Below are 27,082 nucleotides of genomic sequence, written 5' to 3' on the forward strand. Positions count from 1 at the left end.
GATATTAAGTGGAGCCCAGATGTGGAGCCATTCACTGATATTTAGTCAATCCTGTTTTTCTATAAACTCAGATTGCCTCTAAGCTACTACTTCAAGACTTATGAGCATCATGAGCAACTTCACTGAATCCTGTCTTCCACATGAATATGATCTCCTATTTACCCTATCCCGCATCCTGTTAGGACTGAGATGACTGATAGCCAACTGTTATACTCAGGATCCATCACTGAACTTCTTCAACTCACCAATAGCAATCATCAGGAGTCCCTGCAACTTTACTTAGCCTCCCCATTATTTTCCAATTGTGTTGGGAATGGACTAGCTATGGACTCATAATCAGCATGCTCACTGGGATCAAAATGGCCACCTTTGATTCCCTGGGATGCAAGACTCACACTCTGGGGCATCTGCAATGCCCCAAAAATATCACCATTCATCACAGCTCACCAAGTATACCCTGCTAGGTTGCCCACCAAATACATGGATTATGCTGATGAGTTTGGAAAAAGGGAAGCATATCCCTATCTCCCCATTGGTTCTATGACTGCACAGTCAGGCTTATACCTGGAGCCCATTTTTCCACAAAATGCCACTATCCTGTCAAATATAGAGTTAGCACCCCTGAAGAAACTCCTTGATAAAAACTTTTAGAAAAATGTATTCCACCTCTCTACCTCCCTGGCAGTGTTTCTATTTTTTTTTTCAAGAAAAAGGAAGCCTCCCTGTGTGTAGTCCATGATTATCAATTCCTGAAATCTGTAACCATTACTGATAATTATCTGCCCTCTGCCCCTTATTTCTGATTTTTTTGAATGACTGCAGAATGCATGCATTTTTATCAAATTGAATCTCAGAGCAGCTTATAGTCTGATTCACATAAGACTCATGAATATTTAACTGCCTTTGATCTGGTTATGAGAAACCTGAATACATGGAAATGCATTCAAAGTGGCACATAGACCCTTGGTCTTCATGCAATTTATGAATAATATTTTTCATTACTTCGAGGACACATTTCTAGGTGTGTATCAAGGTTATATGCTGATTTATTCAAAGGATCCCCCTCTCCTCACTGATCAAGTTTGAGCAGTTATTCAGGGCCTTCATAAGTACAGCCTCTGTGCTAAGCCAGAGAAATGTGCCTTTGATCTGCCTGTTTGAAGTATTTTGGATACCATATTTCAGATCAATCCAACTAAAGCAGAATCTATTCTGCCTTGGGAGGGGCCAGAGAGAACTACCACCCCACTCTGCCCCCACAACACAGAAACTGGCGGAAACATAAAACATCTTCTGGGCTTTGCCAATTTTTACCATAAATCTATTCCTTATTTTGCTGCACTAATAACACCACTGACTTGCCTTACTGAGAAGGTTTACGTGGGATTCTGATACTCAACAAGCCTTTCTTCAACTAAAAAAAAAGTTCACTTGGTACTTCCTCAGTCCTCCAGATTATACCCACTCTTTGTTCTAGAGCTGGTGCTTCTGATTTTGTCTTGGGACCTGAACAATGAATCATCACAGGAAGCAGCAGAGGACATCCACACAACACATTTTCTTCAATATGTCCATTTGTAATACCTTCACAAGTTTTAGCCTCCTGGCTGACTGCACAATCAAGCTTCAGTATCTGCTAATGGTTCTGACTGGGGGGCGGGGGAAGATTGGATTGGGAAAAAAAAGGGAAACATTTGATGACTAACAAGAGAAAAGTAAAGTCTGCACCACACAAATGCAAAAGGAAGAGATCTGGAATGAGGGAAGTTCCTGGCAAAGAAATAGAAGAAATGCTGTCAGGTGATGGGAGGGGTAGAGAGGCACAAAAGTAGGACATTTCAACAGCTTGAGCTGAAGAATTGATCATTCATCCCACTTCCTGTTGCTCTCCGGCAGGAAGAGGAAAGTGTAAGGTATCATAATGAAGAGAGATATTTTGGCTCCAGATGACAAAGAAATGGAGACAGAAGGCAGGGAACAGTGCTCTTCAGCTTTGCGGCTCAACAACCACAAAGTGAGAAGGGGAGGGGAAGAAGAAAATAGAGAAGGAGGGGGTGTTAGAAATGAAGCTGCCAAGCCAAGAACCACTGATTCCCAGGCTCAAGAGAAATACTATATCAACTCACCCAGCTGCATTGAAGAGAATGGCCAAATATCCTTTGATTTGGAAAAGTAGGAGGAAAAAGCCTAAGATTGAAGCACCAGAGCCTAGACTTATATATAAATTTTGATTGCTAAGTACTGCTGTGGTAGTTGGCTTCATTTTGTTCTGCAGTAAGGTAACCAATTTAGCTGAGTTAAATCTGTGAGCCTTCCACTGAGAAAGCCAAGTTCTGAATAAGGAGTCTAGAGAACTCCTTAAATAGAGGTCAAAGTCTGGGGAAGCTAGACTTACAGCCATGACAGGTGTCCACTCTACAATGATTATGACTCAGGTTATAAGCAGTAAAAAAATGTAAAATATTCAGACACTGATATCACTTCAATCAAAAATATTATGTGTATGTTGGAAATGCTGTCCATTTCTTTGCCAGACTAGTTTTCCCTCTTGTTTTTACTTCTCAAGCATGTTAATGATCTTTTTTTTGAAAAAAAATGTCTTCCCTAGGTGGGTATTCCTGTATGAGAAAGGCTACCAGTCTAAAGATGGCATCATAAACTCCGTCTCAGTGAAGCTCAAAGGGATAGCGCTTACGAATGTTAGTGAGATGGGTCCGTACATATGGGATGTGGCAGATTACGTTTTCCCACCTCAGGTAAGACACTGGGAGCAATGGAAGAGTCATTTCCAGAGAACGAACATGCAGGACAAGTTCTTTCTCCCATGCTTCCTTCTTTCACTTGGAATGTAAGAAATCGCCTTATACAAAGTGGCGCTGTAGGCCTAAGCAACAGCGGGGAGGTGTCAGATGTGTGGAGTCTACTTTGCATTTCACTAGAATCTCAGAACTCACCAGCCAGAGATTTAGAAGCCTCAATAGCTCTTTGAGGGATACTTACAGCTTTCCCAGTATTGAAGTGAAGTGCTCACTACCAGCTGCATCCATGAGGGAGGTCAGAAGAGGTAAGATGGCTGTTAGGACAGCTTCATCAAAGCCCTGCACTTCCAGTATGTGTGTCAATGTTATGTGCATGCACAAAGGGGTGGGGCTTTGAATGAGTTGTGGTGCTCGCCATCTTGCTTTTTTTGACTCCCCCTAAAGATGCTGCTACCTTCCAGACCTCCTTCAGTCAGCTGAAAGCTCTATTGGGATGAAATTTGCAGTCCTTGTTTCCCATCCTTATCGTGAATCGCTTGCCTTTGTCCCTGACAGTCAACCGACTTCTGTCCAAGGAGATTTTAGACACCTGGAGATTGCCCTTGCATGGTGCCATAATAAAAGGAAAATTCCACTTTAACACAAGTACAGCTAAGGATCATTTAAGCCTATCTCCCTCATGGACGGGGGACAAGATGAAGGCAATGCCACAGCACACCACCGAAAAAAGATTTTGCCCGGGCCTGTTTATGCCAGGGTTAGGTGCAAGACGTACATAAATCCCTCAGTGATACAAGTTCTGATGCCAGAAATTTGTTTGAATCTCAGAATTGAATGGAGCTCATCACACAACGATAGTATAGTAGATATACTGGACTAAGCTTTTTTAGATTTCAGCTACAAAATTTAGGGCAGGATCATTTTTGTTATTGCTATTTATTTGATCATGAACATAAAACTGAGCAAACTCCGGGAGGCAGTGAAGGACAGGAAGGCCTGGTGCAATATGGTTCATGGGGTCACGAAGAGTCGGACACGACTTAACGTCTGAACAACAACAACAAATTTATTCAATCACTGATAGTTAGAGATCATTGCTGCACTATTGTTTTACCAGAAGTTTCCCTTTTGCTTCTTACTCCTGGGCCCAAGGCAGACTCCAGGGTTCTGCTAAAAGAAATATGGCACTCGAAAGAAAAGATCGTCATGCTATTTTGGATGAACATTTATAAATTGGATTAATATTAAAATTAAATTAATATTTAATTAAATATTACATTAATATTTTAGAATCTTCCCAGTTGAGTTGGCAATTGTCCAGTTCTAATGTTGATGCTCCAGGGAGTCTCCAAATAGATCACCTACATTTTTTCTCGCCTCCCACTGCCCCTGTTGTGAATAGCAAGAGAGTTTTGTTCACATTCTGTCTTAGGCTTCTTGGTCATTTAGATCCAACTCCTTAATTCCTTGGTTTAAGCACAGAAGAACATTGAGATGCATCACCTGTTGCTTTCCTCTGGGATTTTTTTTTACACTTTCCACTTTTGCCTACAGCTCTGGGAGGTTCTGATGGTTTTTCATGCAAATATTAACCGGGTTGGACCTTGCTGAGGTTTTTCAAGATGAGCCAATGTCAGCTAGAAGCCAATGCCTTCTGCTATGTGGCTATTAGCTCAAGAGGGGAGGTATGAAGCTATAAACTCCAGAATCTGAGGCTACCTAACTGCATCACTATGGCCAAGGGTCCAATGGTGCAAGTCCAAATGCGATATATATATATATATAGTTATTTATTTATGTATTCAATTTCTATAGCCGCCTATCTCAATCCAAGTGACTCTTTAAGCATTCTGTGCTAAGCCAGGAAATCAAGAAGCGGATCTAAAATTATCAAGTGAGTATTGTAGTTTCATGTACATCTTATTTTCCTCTGCAGGGAGACAGTTCCTTTGTGGTGATGACCAACTTTATTATCACCCGTGGGCAGAAACAGGAAACATGTCCAGGGGTATGTAACTTAATATTGACATTTTGTAGCATTTACTTTATTCATGTTTTGTAGAAAACCACAAAGATGACCTCAGAGAATGAATGCAAAGACAGTTAGCAAATTAGGAAGCCAGAGAAGACAAGGCAGTGTGAGAAAGAACCGGAAGGTTGCCCCACCTTGACTCTCTTTGATGTAAGAATGATGGAACAGGAAACACTATGAGGTTTTTAAGATTCTATTGCTGTAACCTACATACTTATAGCAGAGTTTCAGTAAGTCTTGTGGAGTCTGTTTCCTGATCTGGCCTACCATCAATCTTGAAAGCCTGACATTTCCCATTCCCCCTCTGTTGTATCAATGAGAGTCAAGGTGGGGCCACATTAAGTTTCTTCTTGCACTATCTGGTCTCCCCAGATTTAATTCATAACTTGCTAATGGTCCTTCCATTCCTTCTCCAAGGTCATCTCTGCAGTTTTCTACATGTTCTCACTGGGGAGGCGGTAGCAAAATTCCCAAAACACATCTGAGAATTGCAGATGCAAAATATCTGGGGAGGCAGCAGGGTAAGGAAAGGCGGTAAACAACTGAAGTTATTGTCCAAGGAACAGCCTTTCACCAATTTAAACAGCTCCACCCTGCATAAAAGATGGAGATAATAAGAACCTCAGATTTGCTCTCATTCAAACTGTGGAAACCCCAGGATTTTCTGGAGTCTTTGCCATTCATTCATAGATTCACACACATTCTAAATAGGAGGTGGGGATAATCCCCCAAAAGCCTAATGAGAACTGAGTGTGCTTTTGTGTACCCAAAATGCTTGGAGACAGCAGAAAAAATGAAGAAGGGAAGGAACAAAATGCAGTTTGTTGGAAAACAACAGGGTTAGATGATTTGAACACTGAACAGAAGAGTTTCATGTGTTCTAGTAGGTCCTATTTCTCTCTCTATCTCATTGTATAGTCTCTCTCACACCCTGTTTTGACCGTCTGTGGTTGATGTCTAGTTAAACCAGTGTTGTCCAAACCTGGCCACTTTAAGATGAGTGGACTTTTGAAGAGTGGACTCTTCAACTCATGGCTGGCTGGGGAATTCTGGGAGTTGAAGTCCACTCATCTTAAAGTGGCCAAGTTTGGACAACACTGAGTTAAACGTCTGCTGCAGTGAATGGCAGAAATAGTCATGTTGGGGAATTCCTTCCTCTTTTCTAAAGAAAGACCCCTAACTTGGAGGCTCTGCCAGTTGCACCTGGAGGAAGAATGCCAATGTGCTCACAGAAACCTCTTTCGATACTCCCCCATCATCTCATTCTCTCTCTGAAAACAGGAAGTTGGAAGGTTGCAAAGCATATACCCTACAGTATAATTGGTATTTCCAAAAATGCCTCTGTCCCCTGCAATGAGTTCCATAAACTTGCTTAGAAATAACAATGGCGGCTACCTTCCAGCAGTTTGTCTGAAAGTATACCATCTACTCATCCAGAAAAAGGACAAAGGTAAATAGGGGAACTCCAGAGCATCCTGAGAGAAGAGTGACTAAAGAGGCAGGCAAGTTGCATACTTTGTAAGTGGTGATGTTCCCATGGCAGCCATTTTGTGAATGGGCAACTGTCTCCCAAACAGCCATGTTGCAGTAGTGGAGTCCTCGGTGTTCTCTGAGCTTGGTTGTTTGCTTGCAGACGTTTCATTACCCAACTAGGTAACCTCATCAGTGTTAGTGAGTGTGGGGTTTGCTCCCTGTTTATATACCGTAGCTTGCCCTGCCAGTGTTGGTGGGGGTGTGGTTTTTGCAACAGTGCATGTTGCAACAGTACACCAATGTGCCCACCAGCTCAAAAAGGTTGTGGACCCCTCGCTTAACTACACAAAACACATAAAGTTGCTGTTTTCATGCCAGTTTTTAAAAACTGTTTATTCAGTCATATATTTTGAAAGTTCAGCTTTTTACCATTTGCACAATTGAGTCTCTACATTCTTCTTCTTCTTTTAGAATAGAATGCTAAACGTCCTGTTACTGGGCAAGGATATAAAGGCAAGGACCTAAGGAGAGCTTGCAATCAATCTTTGCACTGCTTACTGAATCATTTCCATTTTTTCCCCTCATTGCAGCATCCTGAGACAGGGAAGTGTAACGAAGACACTAAATGTACTAAAGGAGAATTTCTTCGCCGAGGTCAAGGTGAAAAAGAAAACTCACGTGCAGATAGATCTAGATCAGTGTTTCTCAACCTTGGCAACTTTAAGACGGGTAGACTTCAACTCCCAGAATTCCCCAGCCAGCCATGCTGGCTGGGGAATTCTAGGAGTTGAAGTCTACCCGTCTTAAAGTTGCCAAGGTCAAGAAACATTGCTCTAGATACACAATATGCTTAACCAGGTCAGGTATACCAACCTGGTGGCTGTATTTGCACCACATGTTAAAAGCTTTTGGTTTGCTTGTTTTTGTGACTTAGTGTGTCACATGAGCTCACCCCATTGGGTTAGTTTATAGTTCGGTGTATTGTGTGAACACAGAAAATGCTATGTACGTTGGGTGAGGGAAGTTACTTCCTTGTTTATATTACTTGCAATGTGATTTGGTATACGTACTTTAAAAAATGTTAAACTGAAGTTTCCTGGAATCTCTATAGTCCAACATCCTGTTTTCCATAATGACCAACCAGACGTGGATAGGAAACCCATATGCAGCTATGAATTGTGGGTGAATTGTCATGAGTTTTTTCCTTAATTTCTCATTTTTTGAAAATATGCCCGTTTGGGTTATTTCAGTGTTTCATTTTGTGAATATATTTTTAATATTAGATTTATATCTTGCCTTTCATTCAGGAGCTCAAGGTGGCTTCATAGTGCTCCCTTCCTCCTATTTTTCTCCATGACAACAACCCTGTGAGGTAGTTGGCTGGCCCAACACCTTAACAACTACAATGCACTGTTTGAGTCATCCAATTTAATATTTATTCTGATGCACATTTCTTCAAATACAGTTTTGCAAATTACTTCCCTAATGTAACATATTTTTCATGAGCATATGTGTGTTATATATATATGTATATATATATATATATATATGTGTGTGTGTGTGTGTGTGTGTGTGTATTTCCTTAATACCATTTTTTAAATTGTTGACACACTGCATTGAGAAATACAGAGAACTGTGTAGTTTGAATGATACCTAAGCTTCAGTTGGTATGTTGATTCAAAAATGCTAAATTACCAAGCATTTTACGGATGTACAAAAAGAAGGACTAAGAGGCAAAAAATGAGGACAGATTTAAAAAAATGGCCTTGGGATGCTGACTGACTGTTTTCCAGGAGTTGGGGAGAGGAAGGAAGTTGGAGCTAAAGTTTGGAACAGAAGCATTTATATTGCAACATTTTGAGACTTCTCTTCCATTCAAGTTTCATTGCTTGTTGCTGTTGATATAAATGCATGGAGGGATAAGAGGAGTTAGCAATACAGGAACATAATTATGTGGACACATACAGAAAGTGTTTAATGAAGATGGATTGAATTAATAAGTTCTAAGTTCTGAATGAGGACAAACAATAATGATAACATTCAAAAAGCAGCTTCAAATATTAATTAGGTTTCATTTTAAATGGAAAAAGACGAAAACAGATTGCCAGAAATGAAAATAAGATCAACTAATTTTCCTGGGAAAGGGTTTTCTTACATGTGATTTTTCAATGAAAAAGGGCCAAAATGACATACATTAGAAGCTGTATATAAATTAAATATGGTGGTGATCATCAGCTGGAAACTCGGCTGAGCTCATACAACATACTAAACCCTAAACCTGAATAAAGATGTTATGTGTTCCTGCATAACAGATAAACCAAATAATTGGGTTTCCATAAATAAAGAATTACAGAGTTGAAAGAGACCTTGGATTTTATATAGTCCAATGCCCTGCTCAGGGCAGGATCCACTGCAGCAGCATCCACCCTCTGAAGACCTTCAGACACTGACTGAAGTCCAGTGGTCATGAAATTCTTCCTGACATCTCTAGCCTGAACTTTTTTCCTTGTAGTTTTAACTCCTTGGTTCTGATCCTGCCCTCTGCACTCCCTCTTCTCCATGATAGCCCTTCATATATTTGAAGAGACTGCTATCATATCTTCCCTCAGTTGTCTCTTTTATAGGCTAAGTATATCTAAATCCTTTAACAGATCCTTATGGGATTTGGTTTCCGGACCCTTCACCATCTTAGTGGCCATCCTTTGAACTCACTTGTTTGTCACTGTAATTTTTGAAGTCTGGTACTGAGAACTGGATACAGCATCCAAGGCAGTGTCTGACCAGGACAGAATAGAGTAGAATTATTATACCCTGAACCACAAAGTACACAATTGTTAGCTTTGACTAATGTGTTATGTTAGTCCTAGCGGCATCCTCAGTCCAGGAAGCAATAACACAGAGAGAGGAGTAACACAGGGTGGTCCTTGGTCCACAGGCTCTATTTGATTGATACCAATGTCTAGGGTAATCTTCATTCACTTTTTGACTATACTTTCCTCAGGAATCATGACTGGGAACTGTGTGAATTTTAGCCATACACAGAAGACCTGTGAGATATTTGGCTGGTGCCCCGTTGAAATTGATGACAACATTCCCAAGTAAGAAATGGAGGGGGGGGGGGTTGTCTTTCGGTTCATAAAGATGCTAATTCTCAGGAAGGAGGAATCAACCTTCTATGGACACCAGTATTTTCCTGTATTTTCACACATAGGCACCGATGTTTATGTCTTACAGTCCACCATTGCTTCTGGAAGCTGAAAAGTTCACCTTGTATATAAAAAACAGCATTACTTTTCCCAAGTTTGGAGTTTCCAGGTAAGCCAAAGATTCTTGTGACCATAAATTACAGCCCCTTTTTTGGGGGGTGGGCATTTTATCGTATTTGGTCATCCATCCATCCATCCATCCATCCATCCATCCATCCATCCATCGATCCATCCGAGACATTTACAGGCTGTCTTTCATAATAAAGTTTTAACAGGGTAACCTGCAAGCCCTTTGTACCATATTTCAGAACTTTAAAGTACACACTCACACACACACAAATAAATATACAAATGCAGGGATAGCAGAAAGAAATTCTGTTGCGTGGGATCCCATGGAAATAGGGAGCCTGTGAAATGGTTGCATTGTATGTAGGATTCTGAAGGCACTCTCCCATGTTTTTTGTTTTATATTTATAGTTTTTAATTATTTTTTTTATGGTTTTGATTGATCCTGGTTTCTTTTAATTGTGTACGCCACCCAGAGTCACATATGTCAGATGGCAGCTCTATAAATCCAATAAATAAATTTTAAAAAGTGCCATTGTTATATACAAACGATTAAGATGTTTTAAAGAATCAAATGAATCAAATTGTAGAAAGTTTCTAAAACCCATGGGAGGAAAAAAAAAGTTTCTCCCTGGTGCCAGAGGAATGCCAGATCAGACATCTGGAGATGAAGGGCCCTGAAGAGAAGGGGAGCTGCTACTGAGTATCAGGGAATCCTTCAGGAGTATCCTCAGAGGTAGAAAGAAGTCCTTCCTTCAGATACCCTATCTCAGCCCATGAAGGAGTTTATACACAAATATAAACACCTCAGAAATGAAATGAAAGTCAAAGAAGAGGAGGTAAAGCTGGTGTAACGTAGTCATAAACCCTAGTCAGTCATCTGACTGCCATATTGAATGCTAAGCAAGCAATCTTCGATTTCCTTCTTGCTGTTTTTCTTTCCAACTCTTCCATTGGAGCAGAAATGAGAAATGTTCAAGTGGCAAGGGCTGGGTTATAATTCCACTTGTTTATTTTGTTAAGTGCGTGAGACCGCTAAAGGTTCTTTAATTTTCTATTGAATTTTAAAATGTCTCACATATTCCTACACCGTGGGGCCCAGCTGAGGAAGCTTCCTCTGTATCTGTATTTCCTGGAATGCCCACACGCTCAGGCAATATTGTGTGATTGCCTGAGCAGTCCAAGAAGCGACACCCAAATAGGAAACTTCAGTTGGCAAGTTCAGCAGGGCTACGAAGGCACAAAGACTTGTTGACAGAAATGCTTCTACGAAGAGCCCTCCACCCGTGTGCATGTGTGTGGCATTTTTAGAAATAAAGAGAACACTTAAATAAGATAGCATAACAATCCTTCCTGTTCTCCAGGCAATTTTCTGGCTGATTATGATTTTTCTGTTTCTCTTTTTTATTAAAAATTTTTAAAATTCAAGAAGATGGAAAATGACACTACAAAGTGGAGAGTAAAATCTAGCAGATATTTAGAGTATCATATATCCTTACAGCTCATCTTACTGAAGTGCTGAGATAGCCTGCTTTTCAGCTACAACACTGCCATATCCCAACCTTGTCCTATTTTTAAATATACCTATTATTACAATCATTATTCAGATATTTATACCTTCCCTATCCGGTTCACAATGAGATGCTTAAGGCACCTAACATAATTTGAAAGTAGTTATATTGTGAGCTAAGAACAATGAAACAAACTGAGATAATCCAAGTTTGTTTGCTTTCCTCTCACACAGACGCAATCTTGTCGAGCGAGTTAATGAACACTATCTGAAAAACTGCATTTATCACAAAGACACAGATCCACTATGCCCTGTGTTTAAACTTGGATATATAGTAGAAGAATCTGGACAGAATTTTTCTCAACTTGCTTTTAAGGTGAGGCTATTCTGAATGATCAGAGGTACAAAAAGTTGACAGACCATAGGCGAAGCCATAGGCATTCAATAGAAGACACAACAATGTCACACGTATCATGACATCATTGTGAAAATGGCATGAATTATGTTATTTGTACAATGACATAAGGTACATGACATCACTTTCTTCTTTGTAATCCCCTGCAGTGAAGGCAATCTGATTATTACTAAGCATAACCTTCCCCCATTTTGCTTCACCAATCTCTGTCAGTGTCACATTGTGGTGACCTTTATGGGGTATGATCAGTCTGGCATCTAATGGCCATTTTGGGCTGCTCCTGTCCTCTTTGGTCTCTGGGTGCTATATTCCATGGAGATATTGCTTTGGGATATAGGACACTCTGGTCCTTTCAAATTGGCCTCCTCCCCTGTACCCACCACATTTCCAAGCTGACATCTAGATCAGCCTAAACAACAGCTGATCAGTGGTGGCAGTGCTGGGACTTCTTGGTGAAGTGGGAGAAAGAGAATCTCTTTCTGCTGCTTCATTGCACAATTTTCACTGTACTTGCCGGCCATTGTTCAGGTTATTTCTGAACACAGGTTTAGCACTCTTCCACCATAGTGCTAAACTCATGTCCAAAGGACTGTGATCAGTTCTGTCTTGGTGTGTTTCACATGGGTGTGTTCTTTTAGATATGGCTTAGCACTATTCCAGAAGAATGCCAGAATAGCATTAAACCCTTATACCTTTAAACTGTATATACAAAACACCTATGCCGCATCAGAACAAGTTTTGACAGATGGCTAAACTTGTCATTTATCAAACAACAAGCACTAGCCCTTTCCCTACTAAGGAGAATGGCTGGATATTTTCCCACTGGCTGGTGGTGATTCACGGGCCAACCAATCTGGGGGAATCCACCAATCTCTGTCTTAATGTGCCCTGTGCACTGAAAATGAGGACAATGCCATTTGTTAGTATCACGCCTATGGCAGGATAGGGATTGCCAGAAGGGGCAGCAAATTTTATGCCAGAGCACTTTTTCTGCCAGTTCAAGGGCTGGCAAATAGCACTTTAACTCAGGTGTTTCCTTTTGTCTCCATAGGTCTACCTATATGCTATAGGCACACAGCTTAGGTGTCAAACAGCCTTCTCCTAGCTGACATTCTAGAAAGTCAGAGGCCATCTCTGTATCTTGTGCTGATAAATTCCATAGGTTAACGATGTCATGTGAAAATATATACTTTTTTTCCTAGTCTGAATTTCCCACTATCTAGTTTTTATTGCATGACCTCATATTATGAGAGCAGGAGAAAACATCTATTCATTTTTGCAACATCATGCATCACTGTAGTTATTTGTAAGACTGATATGACTGCCCAACTTAGTATATGACTCAGCTCAACCACCAGGACGTGTGAACAGTTCACACAATGAACATGCTAATCACCCCCAGCAGCCACTCGTTAACAACTCAAAAGAAGAAAAAACCCTGCTTAGCCCCCAGGAAGATACAGATGCTGACACCAAAACAAGCAGCCACTTGTTAACCCAAACCCCCCCAATCCCCCCCCCCTTCAGATCTCTATAAATACCCACAAAAGGGTCACATCACCCTGGGCACAGAGAGAACTGCTCCTGTCTGTGCTCCTGCACTCTGAAGATGCCGGTCATAGATGCTGGCGAAACGTTAGGAAACAAAACTTCCAGAACATGGCCACACAGCCTGGAAGACCCACACCAGCCTTAGTATATGACTCTTACATCCCTCTTTCCCTTTTTCTGCCCAGCTGAGATACAGACATTAACCAACACTGGCATGTCTTAAAAAGTTAAGTGGGGTTACACTTGATTAGTACTTGGAAGGGACCACCGGGAAATAACAAGAGTTAAAGTTGGATTGAGAAGTTGAAAAAATGTTCTGAAAGTAGGCAATGGGATGAAAGTTGCCAAGAAAACTGCACGGACAAGTACAGGAGGTCACCAGGAGCTGAGTTCACCATAAACAAAATTTCAACTTCACCTTCTATTGTATGCCTTTTTGTCTAAATAGCCTCAAATATTCTAACCAACTCATGAACAAAACCTACTGTAGTCCAAGACATCACTTACAAAATGTGCTACTTCTGTTTGGACAGGGTGGCATTGTTGGAATCACCATAAATTGGGACTGTGACCTTGATTGGTCGGTGAAATACTGTGTGCCTGTTTATAAGTTCCATAGACTTTACAATGAAGACAATAACATCTCTCCAGGCTATAATTTCAGGTATGGTATGACTTCTGTGGTTATTTCGTTTAACGCACCACATTTCAGCTGGTATGAAAACCGGTGCTGGGCCATATACAACTAAGGAGAAGGAGCAAGGAAAGAAATATTAGGGAGTTAGGGCCAAACGTCAGGAGCCAGGAAGCCCAATGGAAATTTAGGATTAACCTGGAAGCTTCACTACTTCAGCCTGGGTGAACTGAGTGAGTCCTTGGGGTTCTCTGAGCTTGGCTGTTTTCTTGTAAACATTTCATTACCCAGCTAGGTAACATCTTCGGTGCTAGAATGGAATGGGTTTTGCATATATTACACATATTCGCTTCTATTGAATTGAGTGACTCCAGAGCATAAGGACATTTCATTGTCTAGAGAACTCAAACTAGCAACTGTGAAGAAACAGCACACAGAGCAATGGATTATATTGGTTTATCTGCTGGAAACCGCCCAGTGTCATTTCAAGGAGCTGGGCAGTGACAAATTTGATAAATAAATAACTAAATAAAAAATAAATTATTTGGATAAGGTCTCCTTGGATAAGGTCTCTGTTCGCTGTTTTTTGCTTTAAAAAAATAAGTAATTGCGATGAATGTCATCCTATATTCCCATACTGTTTGCCAGACAGCATTTGGAAGTAGAAATTCTGTTCTAGCTCACTAATTACTGTATAGCAGGCCAGCACCATCTTGTGGATTGCTGAGAACACTGCATTCATGTTTGTAAATCAGGTTTCATATAGTACAGCGGTTCTCAAAGTGTGGTCTGGGGGTCCCTGGGGGTCCCTGAGACCCTTTCAGGGGTCTATGGAATCAAATAATTAAATTTTTTAAAATGTCTCAGTTTTAATTTGTAATATAGTAAATATCGACAGATGTAACCCACATAAATCAAAGCTCTTTGGGATTCTCAATCATTTTTAAGAATGTAAAGGGGTTCTGAAACCGAAATATTTGAGAACCACTGATATAGTATATCTTCTAGGATTTTTTTTGTTAACAAATTTTGATTTTGCTTATCTCTTGTGAGATTGTTCTAGTCCCCATCGGTACCCCACCCCCCAAAAAAATAAGGGCTGGGAGAAGGGCTAATGCCTCTAGTCATATGCTACAGGATCAGGAAGTATTATTTCATTCTTGTTTTCATTTTTACCCTTTTACAAACTTCAGCAGTACAGGTTGTTAGAGCTCAATCTCTCTCATAGACTGGGATTATGGGTGAGAATGTCAGGAAAGGTACCCCTTGGAAGATAGATGGTGGCAGGAGAAACTGTTCCAGGATAGGAAATGTGCATAAACCCAGTGAGCTTCTGGGAGAACTTTAAAACTTCCAGCCTTTCACCCTATAGCAGTGTTTCTCAACCTTGGCCACTTGAAGATGTGTGGGACTTCAACTCCCAGAATTGGCTGGCTGGGTGGCTGGGGAATTCTGGAAGTTGAAGTCCTACACATCTTCAAGTGGCCAAGGTTGAGAAACACTGCCCTATAGGCTCAATCCTGCCACTACAATAATATTGACAATATAGTGGTAATGTTCAGGCAGTTCTTAATGTGAGAATCGAAAGATTTCAGAAGTATCTGTTTTCTGGGATTCTGGGATTTTATTATTCTGTTCAATGTCTTCATATTTATCCTTCTTGTGATATATAGCCCATTGGAAGAGGAACAAGGAGGACTGTTGCTGTGTGCAATCATCTGTTGCATACATGACCCATAGTTAAGGGTCAGGTGAAAATATTTGAGAGATGGTGACTACAAGTTGAGATTTTAAAACCAAAAAGTAGAAAGAACTGTTTACTTTTAAAACAGGAAGGAAGAAAAACTGAAATACTGGTAGAGATCACCAAAGCATTGGGAACCTGACCAAAATTGGCCAAAAGAATCCAGGTGATAAAATTTCAGGGTACACATTGTGGAATCCAATGTGTTGGCTCTGGCTCTGGTGTTTAGGACCAGTATATAGGAATGACTGCCTACAGCAGTGTTGTCCAAACTTGGCCACTTTAAGATGAGTGGACTTCAACTCCCAGAATTCCCCAGCCAGCCATGCATGGCTGGCTGGGGAATTCTGGGAGTTGAAGTCCACTCATCTTAAAGTGGCCAAGTTTGGACAACACTGGCCTATAGTATGTCCATATGAGCCTGCCCACCCTTTTGAAGATCAGCACTGGATTCTGATCCTTAGCTGATCTTCATAGGAGAGTCCTTGGTGTTCTCTGAGCTTGGTTGTTTTCTTGCAGACCTTTCATTACCTGACTAGGTAATATCTTCAGTGCTAGAAGGGAGTGGGGTTTGCTTTCTGTTTATATAGAGTAGCTTGCCCTGCCAGTGTTGGTGAGGGTGTTGAGTTGGTGGAACTACCAACTCAGACAAACAATCAAGCAGTAAACAACAGCCTAATCAAGGAACTACCAAGGAGAAAACACCCCCACTAACCCTGACAGGACAAGCTACTGTATATAAACAGAGCAAGCCCCACCCCCTTCTAGCACAGATGTTGCCTAGCCAGGTAATGAAACATCTGCAAGAAAACAACCAAGCTCAGAAAACACCAAGGACTCCACAGTTCAATCCTGAGCTACATATATTCTCTTCTATTAATCTTTATAATTTAGCAATACAGACATTTTCTTTTTTGTAGGGGCTCTGTTTGCATAGACAGACACTCTCCCAAGGGATGTAAGATAGGACTTCTTTTTTTAAATTAAAGATTTTTTGTATGCTTTGAGTAGGTGTTGTCTAGAAAGGTAGCGTTCAAATATTTTAAATTAATTAGTGCATCATTGATAATAACAATCCTTTGTTCAAGCCAATCTCTTGTTTTCTCTTGTTTGTTTTGGAAGGTATGCAAGATATTACAGAGAAAATGGGAGAGACCTGAGGATTCTCTACAAGGTGTTTGGGATCCGATTTGATATTTTGGTGAATGGAAAGGTAGTGCTTGTTTTTGTAAAATAACCCTTTCCATTGTCTTAGTCCCCTGGCTTATCTCTAATAGAACTGTCCTTCTCACAGAGATCATGTTGTTTTGTAATCTCAGATTACTTCGTCTATGTATCATGAGCTGTGTCAGATCTTTAACTAACCTATCTAGCTAAGTAGGCTACCTTTCCTCAAGAAGTTCAAGGTGCATAAACAGTCCCTCCCTGTCCTGTTTTATCATAACCGCAAACTGTAAGGAAGCCAGGCCAAGAGAAAGTGATTGACTCTACGTCACTTGGTAGTTTATGACTAAAGAAATATCAAGAACAATTGCTACTTTTGGTGCTTATTAATCAATCAAAGCTCACTTGAGGTCTTTAACTAGTGACAGCCCTAGTATTCCCTTCTTGTTTCCCCAATGTCTGAACTTTCTTTTTGCTCTGTTTATCCAGGCAGGAAAATTTGATATTATTCCAACAATGACTACTATAGGTTCTGGGATTGGTATCTTTGGAGTGGTAAGTGCCTGCATTTTGTCTGTTTCTATGTTTTCTGCAAAAGCAGGAAATAGTGCCTTTCAAGGATTGCATCACCTGAGGCTGTAAGTCTGAACTTACATAAGGACTTTTGCTAGATCCAGCACCTAACAGCATGCAGTCCGATATTGCTTCTGTTTGAAACTGATCAGAACTCTCTGTTCTTTTCCAAAGTTTGGATGTTTTAATTTGATGGTCAACAACATCATCTGCCCCCAAGTAACTAGCTGCCTCCCTCAGAAATTGTTGAAATCTTAAGATTTTACTGATAGTTGATAAGATCCCTAAAATCTTTGGAAATCTCATAGAAGTCTTGCTAGAAACTTTAGAGTGCAGCACCTGTGGTAGTTATATATGTACCTAAGTTTGCCCATGTAACACTGCTACTATGGAAACTGCATTGCCTGCTAATTACCTTCTGAGTGCAGTTCAAGGTGTGCTGGTCACTTTAAAGCCCTATGTAGCTTTAAGGTGACCAGCACACCTTTGAAGAACAGCTTTAAAACCTATGTATCTCCAAGATGGCCTGCTCTGAGTGGAATCTGCCCATTGGTTAAATGCCTTATTGTGGGTCCTACTGCCAAAGAGAGCCCTCTTGGTGATGGTCTCTGCCCTCTGGAACAACCTCCCCTTGCATATGGACTGCCCGTCTCTACTAAGTTTTTGAAGATTTTTATTTATTTATTTGTATTTATATTTCAAATTTAGATACTGCCCATCTCACAAAAAGTGACTCTGGGCGGTTCACAATAAAACAGCAATAAATATTAAAATATAATAAAAACAATATAAAATACAATAAAAATAGAATAAAACCAAACACATACACAAATAATATCTTCCAAGATGTTGATGGTCAGTAAGATGTTAACTTATGGGAGCGTCTGCAAGGTTCTAGCCACCCCCAGGGTGGGTTGCCCTTTTTTGCACCCCATGCCAGTTGGCAGAGCCAGGTCTTGACTGTTTTCCAGAAGGACAGGAGAGTTGGGGCCTGCCCCACTTCCGGGGGGAGAGTATTCCAGAGGGCGGGGCCATGGCAGAGAAGGCTCTCTTTCTGGACCCCACCAGGTGACATTCTTTCATCGATGGGGTCCGCAGCATACCCTCCCTACCTGTCCGGGTGGGACGGGTGGATATAATGGGGGTGAGACAGTCCCTCAGGTAACCCGGAGATCCTTTAAAACCTGGTTCTTCCCGAGGGCCTTTGGGGATGGGACAGAGGCCTACAACCTGTGAGTTGTGGGCACATTGGGGTGATGTTATGGGAGCAGCTAATGTATGTTAGTTGTTGTTTTTTCCTAGTTTTTATATATATTTTTACCCTATTAAACAGGATTTTCAGTAATTTCTGGGTACGTTGCTCCAAACCGCTTTAAACTCTTCTATAGTCATATAATATTGCTCCATGGTATTAATGGATCTCTTCCCCTTTAAATGTAATTGGCTGTTCTCTCCGGTTCCCTCAGTCAAGTCCCCTTATCATCTGTTTATTTTCCAGACAAGAAAACTTTCCCATGGGAGGATTTCTTACAATTAATGTCAAAATCTTCATATACTCTTTAGTCATTTTTAAACACCCCACAGGAAATATTCTTTCACGTCCACCTAGCCTCTTGACTTTTCAAACCCTTTTGCTGTTCAAAAAGTAAATCTTTTCTTTTTCATCCTTAGAGTTACACGTAACTTCTTTCATCCAAGGTAGAAGGAGATTCTCCCGGAGTAATAAAACTTGCCCTTCAGAAAGTTCTTAACTTCTAAGTAATCCATAAAAAGCAATTTCCTTAAGTAATTAAGAGAGGAAGAAGGCGAACCCAGTGTCCTTTTAAAGGGTGCCAATCCGCAGCTTAGGCAGATGTTTTCCTCTCAGCTCCCAGAACTCTCAAATCGGCTGGAGATTGCTATTTTGCAATCTCTTCGCAGGGAGATTCTGTATGGAGCAAACTAGTGGGTGATCCTTGTCCTCTCTTTTATCTGGAGAGGGGTTCCAAGGAGTTGATCCCTTCACTGGCTCGCTTTTTGCCCCGGACATCAGCTCCACAAAAGTCGAGCCATCTTTGGTCTATCGTTGCTGTCCCTGGAATCCCATTTTTATGAAACTTTTAAATTATTTGTTTTAATTTATTGGAAGACATTTGGGAGTCTCAAGAGAGTCCACTGGGACCCCTGGCGCTTACAGATGGTACCTTGCTGACCTCTGTTTTAACAAAATGTTCAATTTCACAATGTATTTGATTGACCAGACTAGTTCCTTTCTATTAAGAAGTTGGAAATTGAGGCAGTTTGCTGAACTGGGGGGGGTTCTATGTTAGTAACATTTAACTACCATAGACAGTATTTGTTTCCACTTTCTCTTTTTCTTTTTAAATGCTGATCTGCTTTAGCAGTAAAAGGTAGTGGCAGCAGAATTCCTTTGCATCTGGAGTGGTCACTTTCAACAGCTGTTTTCCTCCAAAATGTCCTCATGAAACAACCTTAAATCATAATGTAATGTTGCAGATACATACCATTGTCTGATTGCTTAATAACTTGTGACTGAACAGAAACAAACATGTGAACACTTTTATATATCAGATAACCTTTTCCCCTGCCCCCCCCCCAAAAACTCATCTCAAAATATGAAGTTTTCACCATTTTATGTTTTATGACATAGTAGTTGCGTTCATACATTATTAAACAGGTCAGGTAAAGACCTAGCAGATGCATTCACACAATATGCCAAACTGGGTCTATGTTAACTTGGTTAGGGGTTTTTATGGCTTAGCATATTGTACAAAACCAATAAGTTATTTTATGTTCAGTCATTGTGCAATTCAGGAACTAAGTTAAGCAGGCTGGATGAAAGCAGGCGCCATTCTCTGTGTTAACCAAATACTGGCTGGGACCTACCATGACCTCGCTCAGCTATTCTGGGCAGATTGTGCTTTTCTTTGTGTTGAAGACACTCAGGTTCCTAGCTTCTCAGAAGCACTGTCTCCATTTCAGCACATGTGGGCCTGGCTTATGTGTGGACCAGCTCAAGCAACCTGCTAGTCTGTGGTTTTGAATGTTAATTGTCATCAGCTCCATTTAGCATGTTAGATAGCAAGGAATTACTAAGATGCCATCCAAAACAACTACAGTGGTACCTCGGTTCACGAACTTAATTCGTGCCACGACTCTGGTCGCGAACCGAATCAAATTTTCCCATAAGGTTCAATGTAAATACGGTTCATCCGTTCTGACCCCTATGAATGTGGTCGCCAACCGATTTTGGTTGCCAACTGAATCAAATTTTCCCATAAGGTTCAATGTAAATACGGTTAATCCGTTCTGAACCATATGTATTTTTTTTTTAAACCACAAAAATATGACACAAAGTACAGTACAGTACAGTATGTAGAGAGAGAACCCTAACCTTGCTTGAGGCGACTTCTGGTGTGGAGGACAGGAAGGCGGGTGGGGAGGTGGTTATTGTTTGGAGGGAGAGTCCCCCTCGCCTACAAGAAGCCACGACCACGTGTCACAGCAGGGAAAATGGCCGCGGGTCGTGTTCGTCACCTGATGCGGAGTTCGCAAACAGAAGCAACATTTTGCGAACGGTGCTGTTCGTGAACCGAATTGTTCGTGAACAGAAGCGTTCTTGAACCGAGGTATTACTGTAAAAGCCTCTAGTTTGGCTGCCTTGTCTAAGCTGAACTCTGTTCCCAGCTTCCAGTGATGGGTCCTAAGATCTATTTCTGTAAGACCACAGGCTCACTTTTTCCCTCCTTCACTAGCTTCAAACATTGACCAGGTTATTCAGGGGGCTTTTAGTATCAGAGAACTTCTAGCACAGCTATATTTCGTGCTTTAGAGTTGCAGGCTAGATGGAATTCTAAAAATATGGAAGAAGGAATAAGAGAGAAACACACACTGATTTTTTGTACCGACACGCAAAGTGGCCACTTACACATTGCCAAACGTAAAGAAATGCATCCACGGAAGGAGGCGCAGCAAGAAATGTACTAGATGAACTGAGATATTTAAATGCAGATTTAAGAAACATTAACTGTAATTTAAAAAGGAGGAAGCATCTCCCCATCATGGAGAAGACAGGGGCCGAATGAGCTGTAACTATTCCATCTGCTGCCTAGGTACCAACCAATTGTGAAAGGGCAAGTGAGGGCAAGCAACGTTTATGAAGGGAATTATATTCTCCAATAGAAACCATGGATTTGTGAGCTTTCTGTCTTCCTGGTGGAGGAAAGAGAAAGAAGGAAGCAGGCTGAAGAATAGACCTTAAGAATATCAGGCTTCCAACTGAAGGAAAGAGACGAAAAGGGAACAAATCAGGGGTCTCTTGGTTGTTTTTTGTTCTCCTAATGCTCCTAGTGGTCAGTGGGACAAAGAGGGCAAAGACTTGATGCTTCTGTAATTTAGATCCAACAGTATGTATACTGACATGCTTGCCAATAAGTCAAGATCCATACCTTTTCCTGGTCAGAGCTTCAACTTGTAGTCACACATTTCCAAGAGAGAGAAAGAAAATGAGAACAATTTAGAGCTACATCAGGACAGTAGTTTGCAAAATTATTTATTGTCTAAATTATCATGGCTGCCCATCTCACTGGTATTATAAAGCAAAGATGATACCTGCCAGCCAGCCAGTAGAGATCTCTATGAGAATGATAGGAAATGGCGCCCAGTTCTACCTCACCACGTCTTTTAGACTATTTGAATACTGTAACTACATTGGCTTGCAGGTTTCCAATCTGTTTTGTTTCTGGTAGGCCTCTGTACTTTGTGATCTCCTTCTATTGAATTTCCTATCTAATCGGGACTACTACAAACAGAAGAAGTTCAAGTATGTAGAGCGGAATTCTACCAAATCTGTGAGTAGACATCAACCTCCTTATTCAGCTATGCACTGGAACCTTGTTCTTTCCTTTTTGAGGAGAATTCCAAACACACCTTAAAATGGAAATCAGAACTGAGAAGATTCTTCTGTCCAGTGACATCCTTTCTCATGTTCTGGATTTCTTCTGCCTAATCAGGTTGACTATTGAATCCTCATGGGTAGGCACTGTTGTAAGAGGCTTTCTTTTGTGGGGTGATATGTTTATTGAGCACCAGTAATTTTTCTGATTCTGATATATTCCCATCATTCTTCTTCTGCCCTGGCTCTCTGGTTTTAACTTTCAGCTTTCATTCCCTATCAACGCCCAAATCAAAAACACCCTGTCTCTTAATCTCCTTTGACTGGTGCCTCCATCTACAAAACTCAGTATTAAACACAATATATCTCCATGTAGAAATACCAATTTCAAGAAGAATTCTGGCAAGACGTATTCTCCATGGCAAGGTCTGTGTACTCTGTGTAGGAGTAACAGAGTATACCAGGCGGCAGAAGGCTAATCAAAGAATACAAGAAGTCACCAGAGTTCAGGAAGAGTATGTTGCTAAAGTAAGAGTTAATTAGAACAAGAAGCCTTATTGTACTCATACCTGCCAAGGATTCAATGGCCAGCCTTAAAATTCAACCAATGTAGAGGGCAAGGTAGTCTCCCATCTAGGCATTGATCAGATCCAAATCTGCTTAGTTTCCAACAAATTTGTTTGCTGGGTAGGACAGTCAGTAGGATGAAATCTTTGCATCTAGAAGACAAAGGTCCCTGTATTATGTACTTTCCAATCAGACCTCAGTCCTGAAAACACTTTAGCCTTTTGTGTCACTCCTATAATGTTAGATAAATAAATACGCCTCTCGTTTTATTGAATAACATTTATTTATATCTTATAATTCTTTAAAAAATATTCTTAGGAAAAAGAAGACATTGTCATGAGCAACTTACAAGGGAAGGAAAAGAGTTCTCAATGAAATTGTAAGTGGAAATGAAAAATAATGATCTTAGGAGAAATAATCCAATCTCCCATCATGCTACTTAGATAATGAAATATATCTTCTGTCCTCTTCCTTCCAAACCTCACAAATGACATCGCTTCTCTGATATACAGAGAATATATTTCTGATTTAAAGCAGAATCTAATAAAAGATCAAGCATCATTGCCATTAAATTCTATGCAACAAGTTTATCCATTCTGAGTAAGTGGGAAAGTCAAGATGCTCGCACTGATTTTCCCATACAACTTTAATTACTCAAATAGCAAGCCTTAATGTGAGTTCTTAAAGATGTTTACAGGATGGCTTTTTGAGGCTGAAAATGGTATGTATGTTTGTTTCAGGTCTCAGAGTTCCAACCTTGTCTCTTCTTCCTTTCTTTCTGATTTGCTGCAAAAGTACTGGGATTTCATCAACTTAGTTCCCTTACACGCTGGACTTACTTCCTGGGAATCCTGTTTTACAGAATCCTTCAATGCTTTCAGCACAGAACACTGGAACCACACAGAGCATGTGGTTTTAAAGTCACTCCGTCTGGAACACTTCAGTTACGCACTTGCCACAAAGTGGAAGCCTCTCTGTGCTGCAACTGTGTCAGTCTGCAGGATTCCCAGGAGTGCACGAAACAGAAGCTGTAAGTGATACAGCAGTTGCTATCGTGTAGATCTAGACAAATTACAAGGCCAGGTTTTGATCAGGAATCGGTGAGCTGCTTCGCCCTTGCCAGTGGCTACTAAGCTGCTGTAGTTATTTGGAACTGGGCAGCCCTGTGCAGGGCCTGTGGGGACTTCTCTCAGATGAAAACGCTAGTGCAGCCTCTCTCAACCAGGTGCCTTTTAAATGCACTGGGACTACAACTCCCAGAATTCCCCAGGGAGCTACATTAGAAGAATCTTGCCACATGAGCATCTCCACATAGAATCACAGGGTTGGAAGGGACCTTGGAGGTCTTCTAGTCCAACCCCCTGCCCACATACTTTGGCTGGCAGGGGTTCTAAGCATTCCCAAGGATGACAGTGCTTGTGAACTTAATGGCAAAGCTGAAGGACTGTGATATGCACACACACATGCACACCCACACCTTTTCTAAACACACAAACCCTCCTACTCTTTTCAGTCAATGGCATCAACTTTCGTATTGCATGAATCAGGAAAAAGAGCTGCAGAGGTATATTTTGAAAGAAACATTGTATTTTGTTAAAAAGGGAGGAAGTGAGAGAAAGAGAGCAATAAAACTAGTTTTGGTACTACCTCAACTTGCTTTGCTCAGTGATTCCCTTTGTGAGTGCGCACCTATTGTCTCACTGCTGTGAGTTTAACAGGGGATGGATGTGTCAATTGGGATACCAGAGAAATCTGCCCCAGATTTAATAAAAGAGTCTGCAGGCTTTTCTCCTTCCTTCCTTCCTTCTCTCTCTCTGTGATTAAAAACTGAACACCAACATTGTGAAGAAATATGGAAATGCAATCTATCTGGGGAATATTGTGGATAAAAATGAAGATAGATAGATAGACAATATAGATGTAGATATAGATATGGAAAAGCTGCATATGAAAATGTACACATTTCCTGATTTCAACAAATGTTCAGAGTGATAGAGAGCTTTGGCAGAACAGACTAGCAGTGGGATAGGCAAAGACCTGATGTAGTTGGATCTCTAGGCTGCTCATTCAAAACAGCTTCAACGTATTATTTATGTGTTCCTTATTCTTTACATATTAGTATACCACTGAGGATCAGTCTCAGCAGCTTGCAATAGCATGTAAAATCAAAATACTGGATGCGTTTAAAATAATTAAAACCAACTATTAAAAGCCAGTTTTTAGAAGGTGCACGGAATGACAATAAGGAATGTCATCAAGAAACAAGTCCCTCTCTTTCAAGTCAACACCAGCCAGTTGTCTTCCCTCCAAAGCGACCAAGGGTGGGGTGCCACTTCAGGCTGCCTTGGATTGTGTCAGAATAAAGGGGAAAATACTATTTCAACAGCAGTACAGCTAAGGACAACTTAAACCTGTCCACTCAAGGCCTGGGGATGAAATGAACACAATGTCCTGGGGACATGGCAAAAAAAATGTGGCCAGGATGTGCAAGTAAGAAAAGGCCTTCCCATTTAAGAAACAACATCTTCAAATCCAGCAGCACCCACAAACTGCTCCATTTTTCAGACTATGATCTGATTCAGAATAGGGAAGCCAACTCGTGCCTGGAACTGTGGTCCCTCACAATGACTATTTCCATTTTGTCTTTTTATATATATAAAACACACACACACACACAGAGTATATATAGAGAGGGGAAGGGAGAGAGGGAGAGAGAGAGAGAATCTTACATAAAGTAAAAGACAAATCTGAAGAAGAAAAAGGTTCAAGAAAAAAGAAAAGAAACTAAAGTTATGAAATATAATGGCTTCCAACCTTCTCTTCAACAGATAATTACCATCTTATAATGCCTCCTCCCTCTTGGATGTTATACAAATCCCTTCAGCCCCACGCTTAATCCAAATTTTTTTAATCTTCAGACCCATAAATCATCATATGAGTATTCCCATCTTGCCATGACTGAGCTTCATTTTATTATCCCTTATGTAGTCCATTACTAGCAGAAGGAAGACATTCAGGGGAGCAATATTACAACCCGGAAATGTTACAGATTTGAGTGTCATCAGCATACTGATAGAGCACAGCTCCAAATCTTCTGATGAAGTTTTCTAGCAGTTTCATGGAGATATTGAAAACCTTCAGAAACACATTAGGACCCTGAAGACACCAGATACCCATTTCCATGAGAGAGCAACAGAATTACTGCAAAGCAGTGCCTCCTATTTCCAAATCTCTCAGGTGATCCAGAATATCAAAACCCACTAAGAGCTAACAAAATCACATGCATACATTTGTAAAACTTCTTCCCATACAGTCCCAAAGATCTAGTTACCTTATCTGTTCTCATCAAACAGTCCCCCAACCTGGCACTATCCAGATGTGTTGATTGCAATTTCCATCAGCCTCAGGCAGCACTGACTGATTGATTGATTCTGTGCCATCAAGTCATTTTCAACTCCTAGCAACCACATACATAGATTTTCTCCATGACGATCTATCCTTAATCTGTTCTTTCAAGTCTCCCAATAGTGCACTCATCACCACTGTAACTGAGTCCATCCACCTGGCTGCTGGTCATCCTCTTCCATTTTTCCCAGCATTAGAGCCTTTTCCAGAGATCAGGTACCACAGACAAGCTGAATTAGTGTTCCAAACTAGGAATAGGAGACCCTAATTTCAGTCCCTTAGTCAACCATGAAGCTTTGCTGGGTGATCTTCAGCTGTTACAAGGGAAAAAAGAGAAGTGTATGGAGGAAGGATGGGAGGGAAATCCAGGCAACATCTCTTTCCTGAAGCTTTATGGCCGGTGACTTAGATGGATTCTGGGTTTATTCTGTTAGGAGTCTTCATATGTCCTATATCTCTTCAGTTTCTACGAAGCACAGAATTACATTTTTTTCTAGTTATTAACTGCCCCACCATACATGTGGGTAAATGGGTTTGGGGTGCTCAAAAGAAGACTCTGCAAAAGAGCAATTTGATCATTCAAAATTAAGCCTAGATGGAGTAATTATCACAGAATTAGACATGGCCAGCAGGGGGAAGAAGAGCACTTGCAAAAGGCTGCTGAAAGTTCATACAACGTTTTCTGAACTGCAGTAACAAGCCATTTGGAGAAATGCCAAAGATTTCTGAAGGCTGTGGAATGTCAAGACTCCCCAATTTTAATCCAGCATAATTTTTTGTAGAGCCACTTCAACAGATAGGAATGCTTCTAGAATTCGCCTCATCTGAATTCCTCGCTGGATTTCACTGTTCCAGTACTATAGTCCTCTATTTTTGGAGCGGATGCATTAGACAATCTCCCTTTATTGATATTTTAATTTCCAAGATATGTCCAGCAGATACTTGGCTTGCCTCAACTTTCAATCACTTCAGTTCACTAAATGATGAAAAAAGTAGTTAATATGCTGTGCATATTATGATCATTCCCTTTCTGATGACTAAATATGAGTTATCAGTGCACACAAGGGAACAATCAGCAAGCACAGAAGG

At 40.8% G+C, this 27,082-nt stretch overlaps 1 protein-coding gene across 1 annotated transcript in view; it reads left to right on the forward strand.

Annotated features, from left to right (window-relative positions):
- Nucleotides 1-23,665, forward strand: part of P2RX1 (purinergic receptor P2X 1) — a 39,569-nt gene extending 15,904 nt beyond the window's left edge. The window contains exons 2-13 of the mRNA XM_007437523.2: nt 2,609-2,756; nt 4,696-4,767; nt 6,855-6,924; nt 9,266-9,362; nt 9,499-9,579; nt 11,281-11,422; nt 13,546-13,676; nt 16,513-16,603; nt 17,044-17,109; nt 21,876-21,977; nt 22,907-22,967; nt 23,329-23,665. Of these exons, the coding sequence (XP_007437585.1) occupies nt 2,609-2,756; nt 4,696-4,767; nt 6,855-6,924; nt 9,266-9,362; nt 9,499-9,579; nt 11,281-11,422; nt 13,546-13,676; nt 16,513-16,603; nt 17,044-17,109; nt 21,876-21,977; nt 22,907-22,963 (1,057 nt within the window). The 3' untranslated portion in view covers nt 22,964-22,967; nt 23,329-23,665. The remainder of the gene's footprint in view (nt 1-2,608; nt 2,757-4,695; nt 4,768-6,854; nt 6,925-9,265; nt 9,363-9,498; nt 9,580-11,280; nt 11,423-13,545; nt 13,677-16,512; nt 16,604-17,043; nt 17,110-21,875; nt 21,978-22,906; nt 22,968-23,328) is intronic.
- The last annotated feature ends 3,417 nt before the right edge of the window (nt 23,666-27,082 follow it).

The sequence above is a fragment of the Python bivittatus genome, unplaced genomic scaffold (assembly GCF_059951505.1).
Source record: "Python bivittatus isolate LINGU-HERP-01145 unplaced genomic scaffold, Pbiv_v1 ctg000690_np1212, whole genome shotgun sequence".
In the NCBI taxonomy this organism is placed as follows: domain Eukaryota; kingdom Metazoa; phylum Chordata; class Lepidosauria; order Squamata; family Pythonidae; genus Python; species Python bivittatus.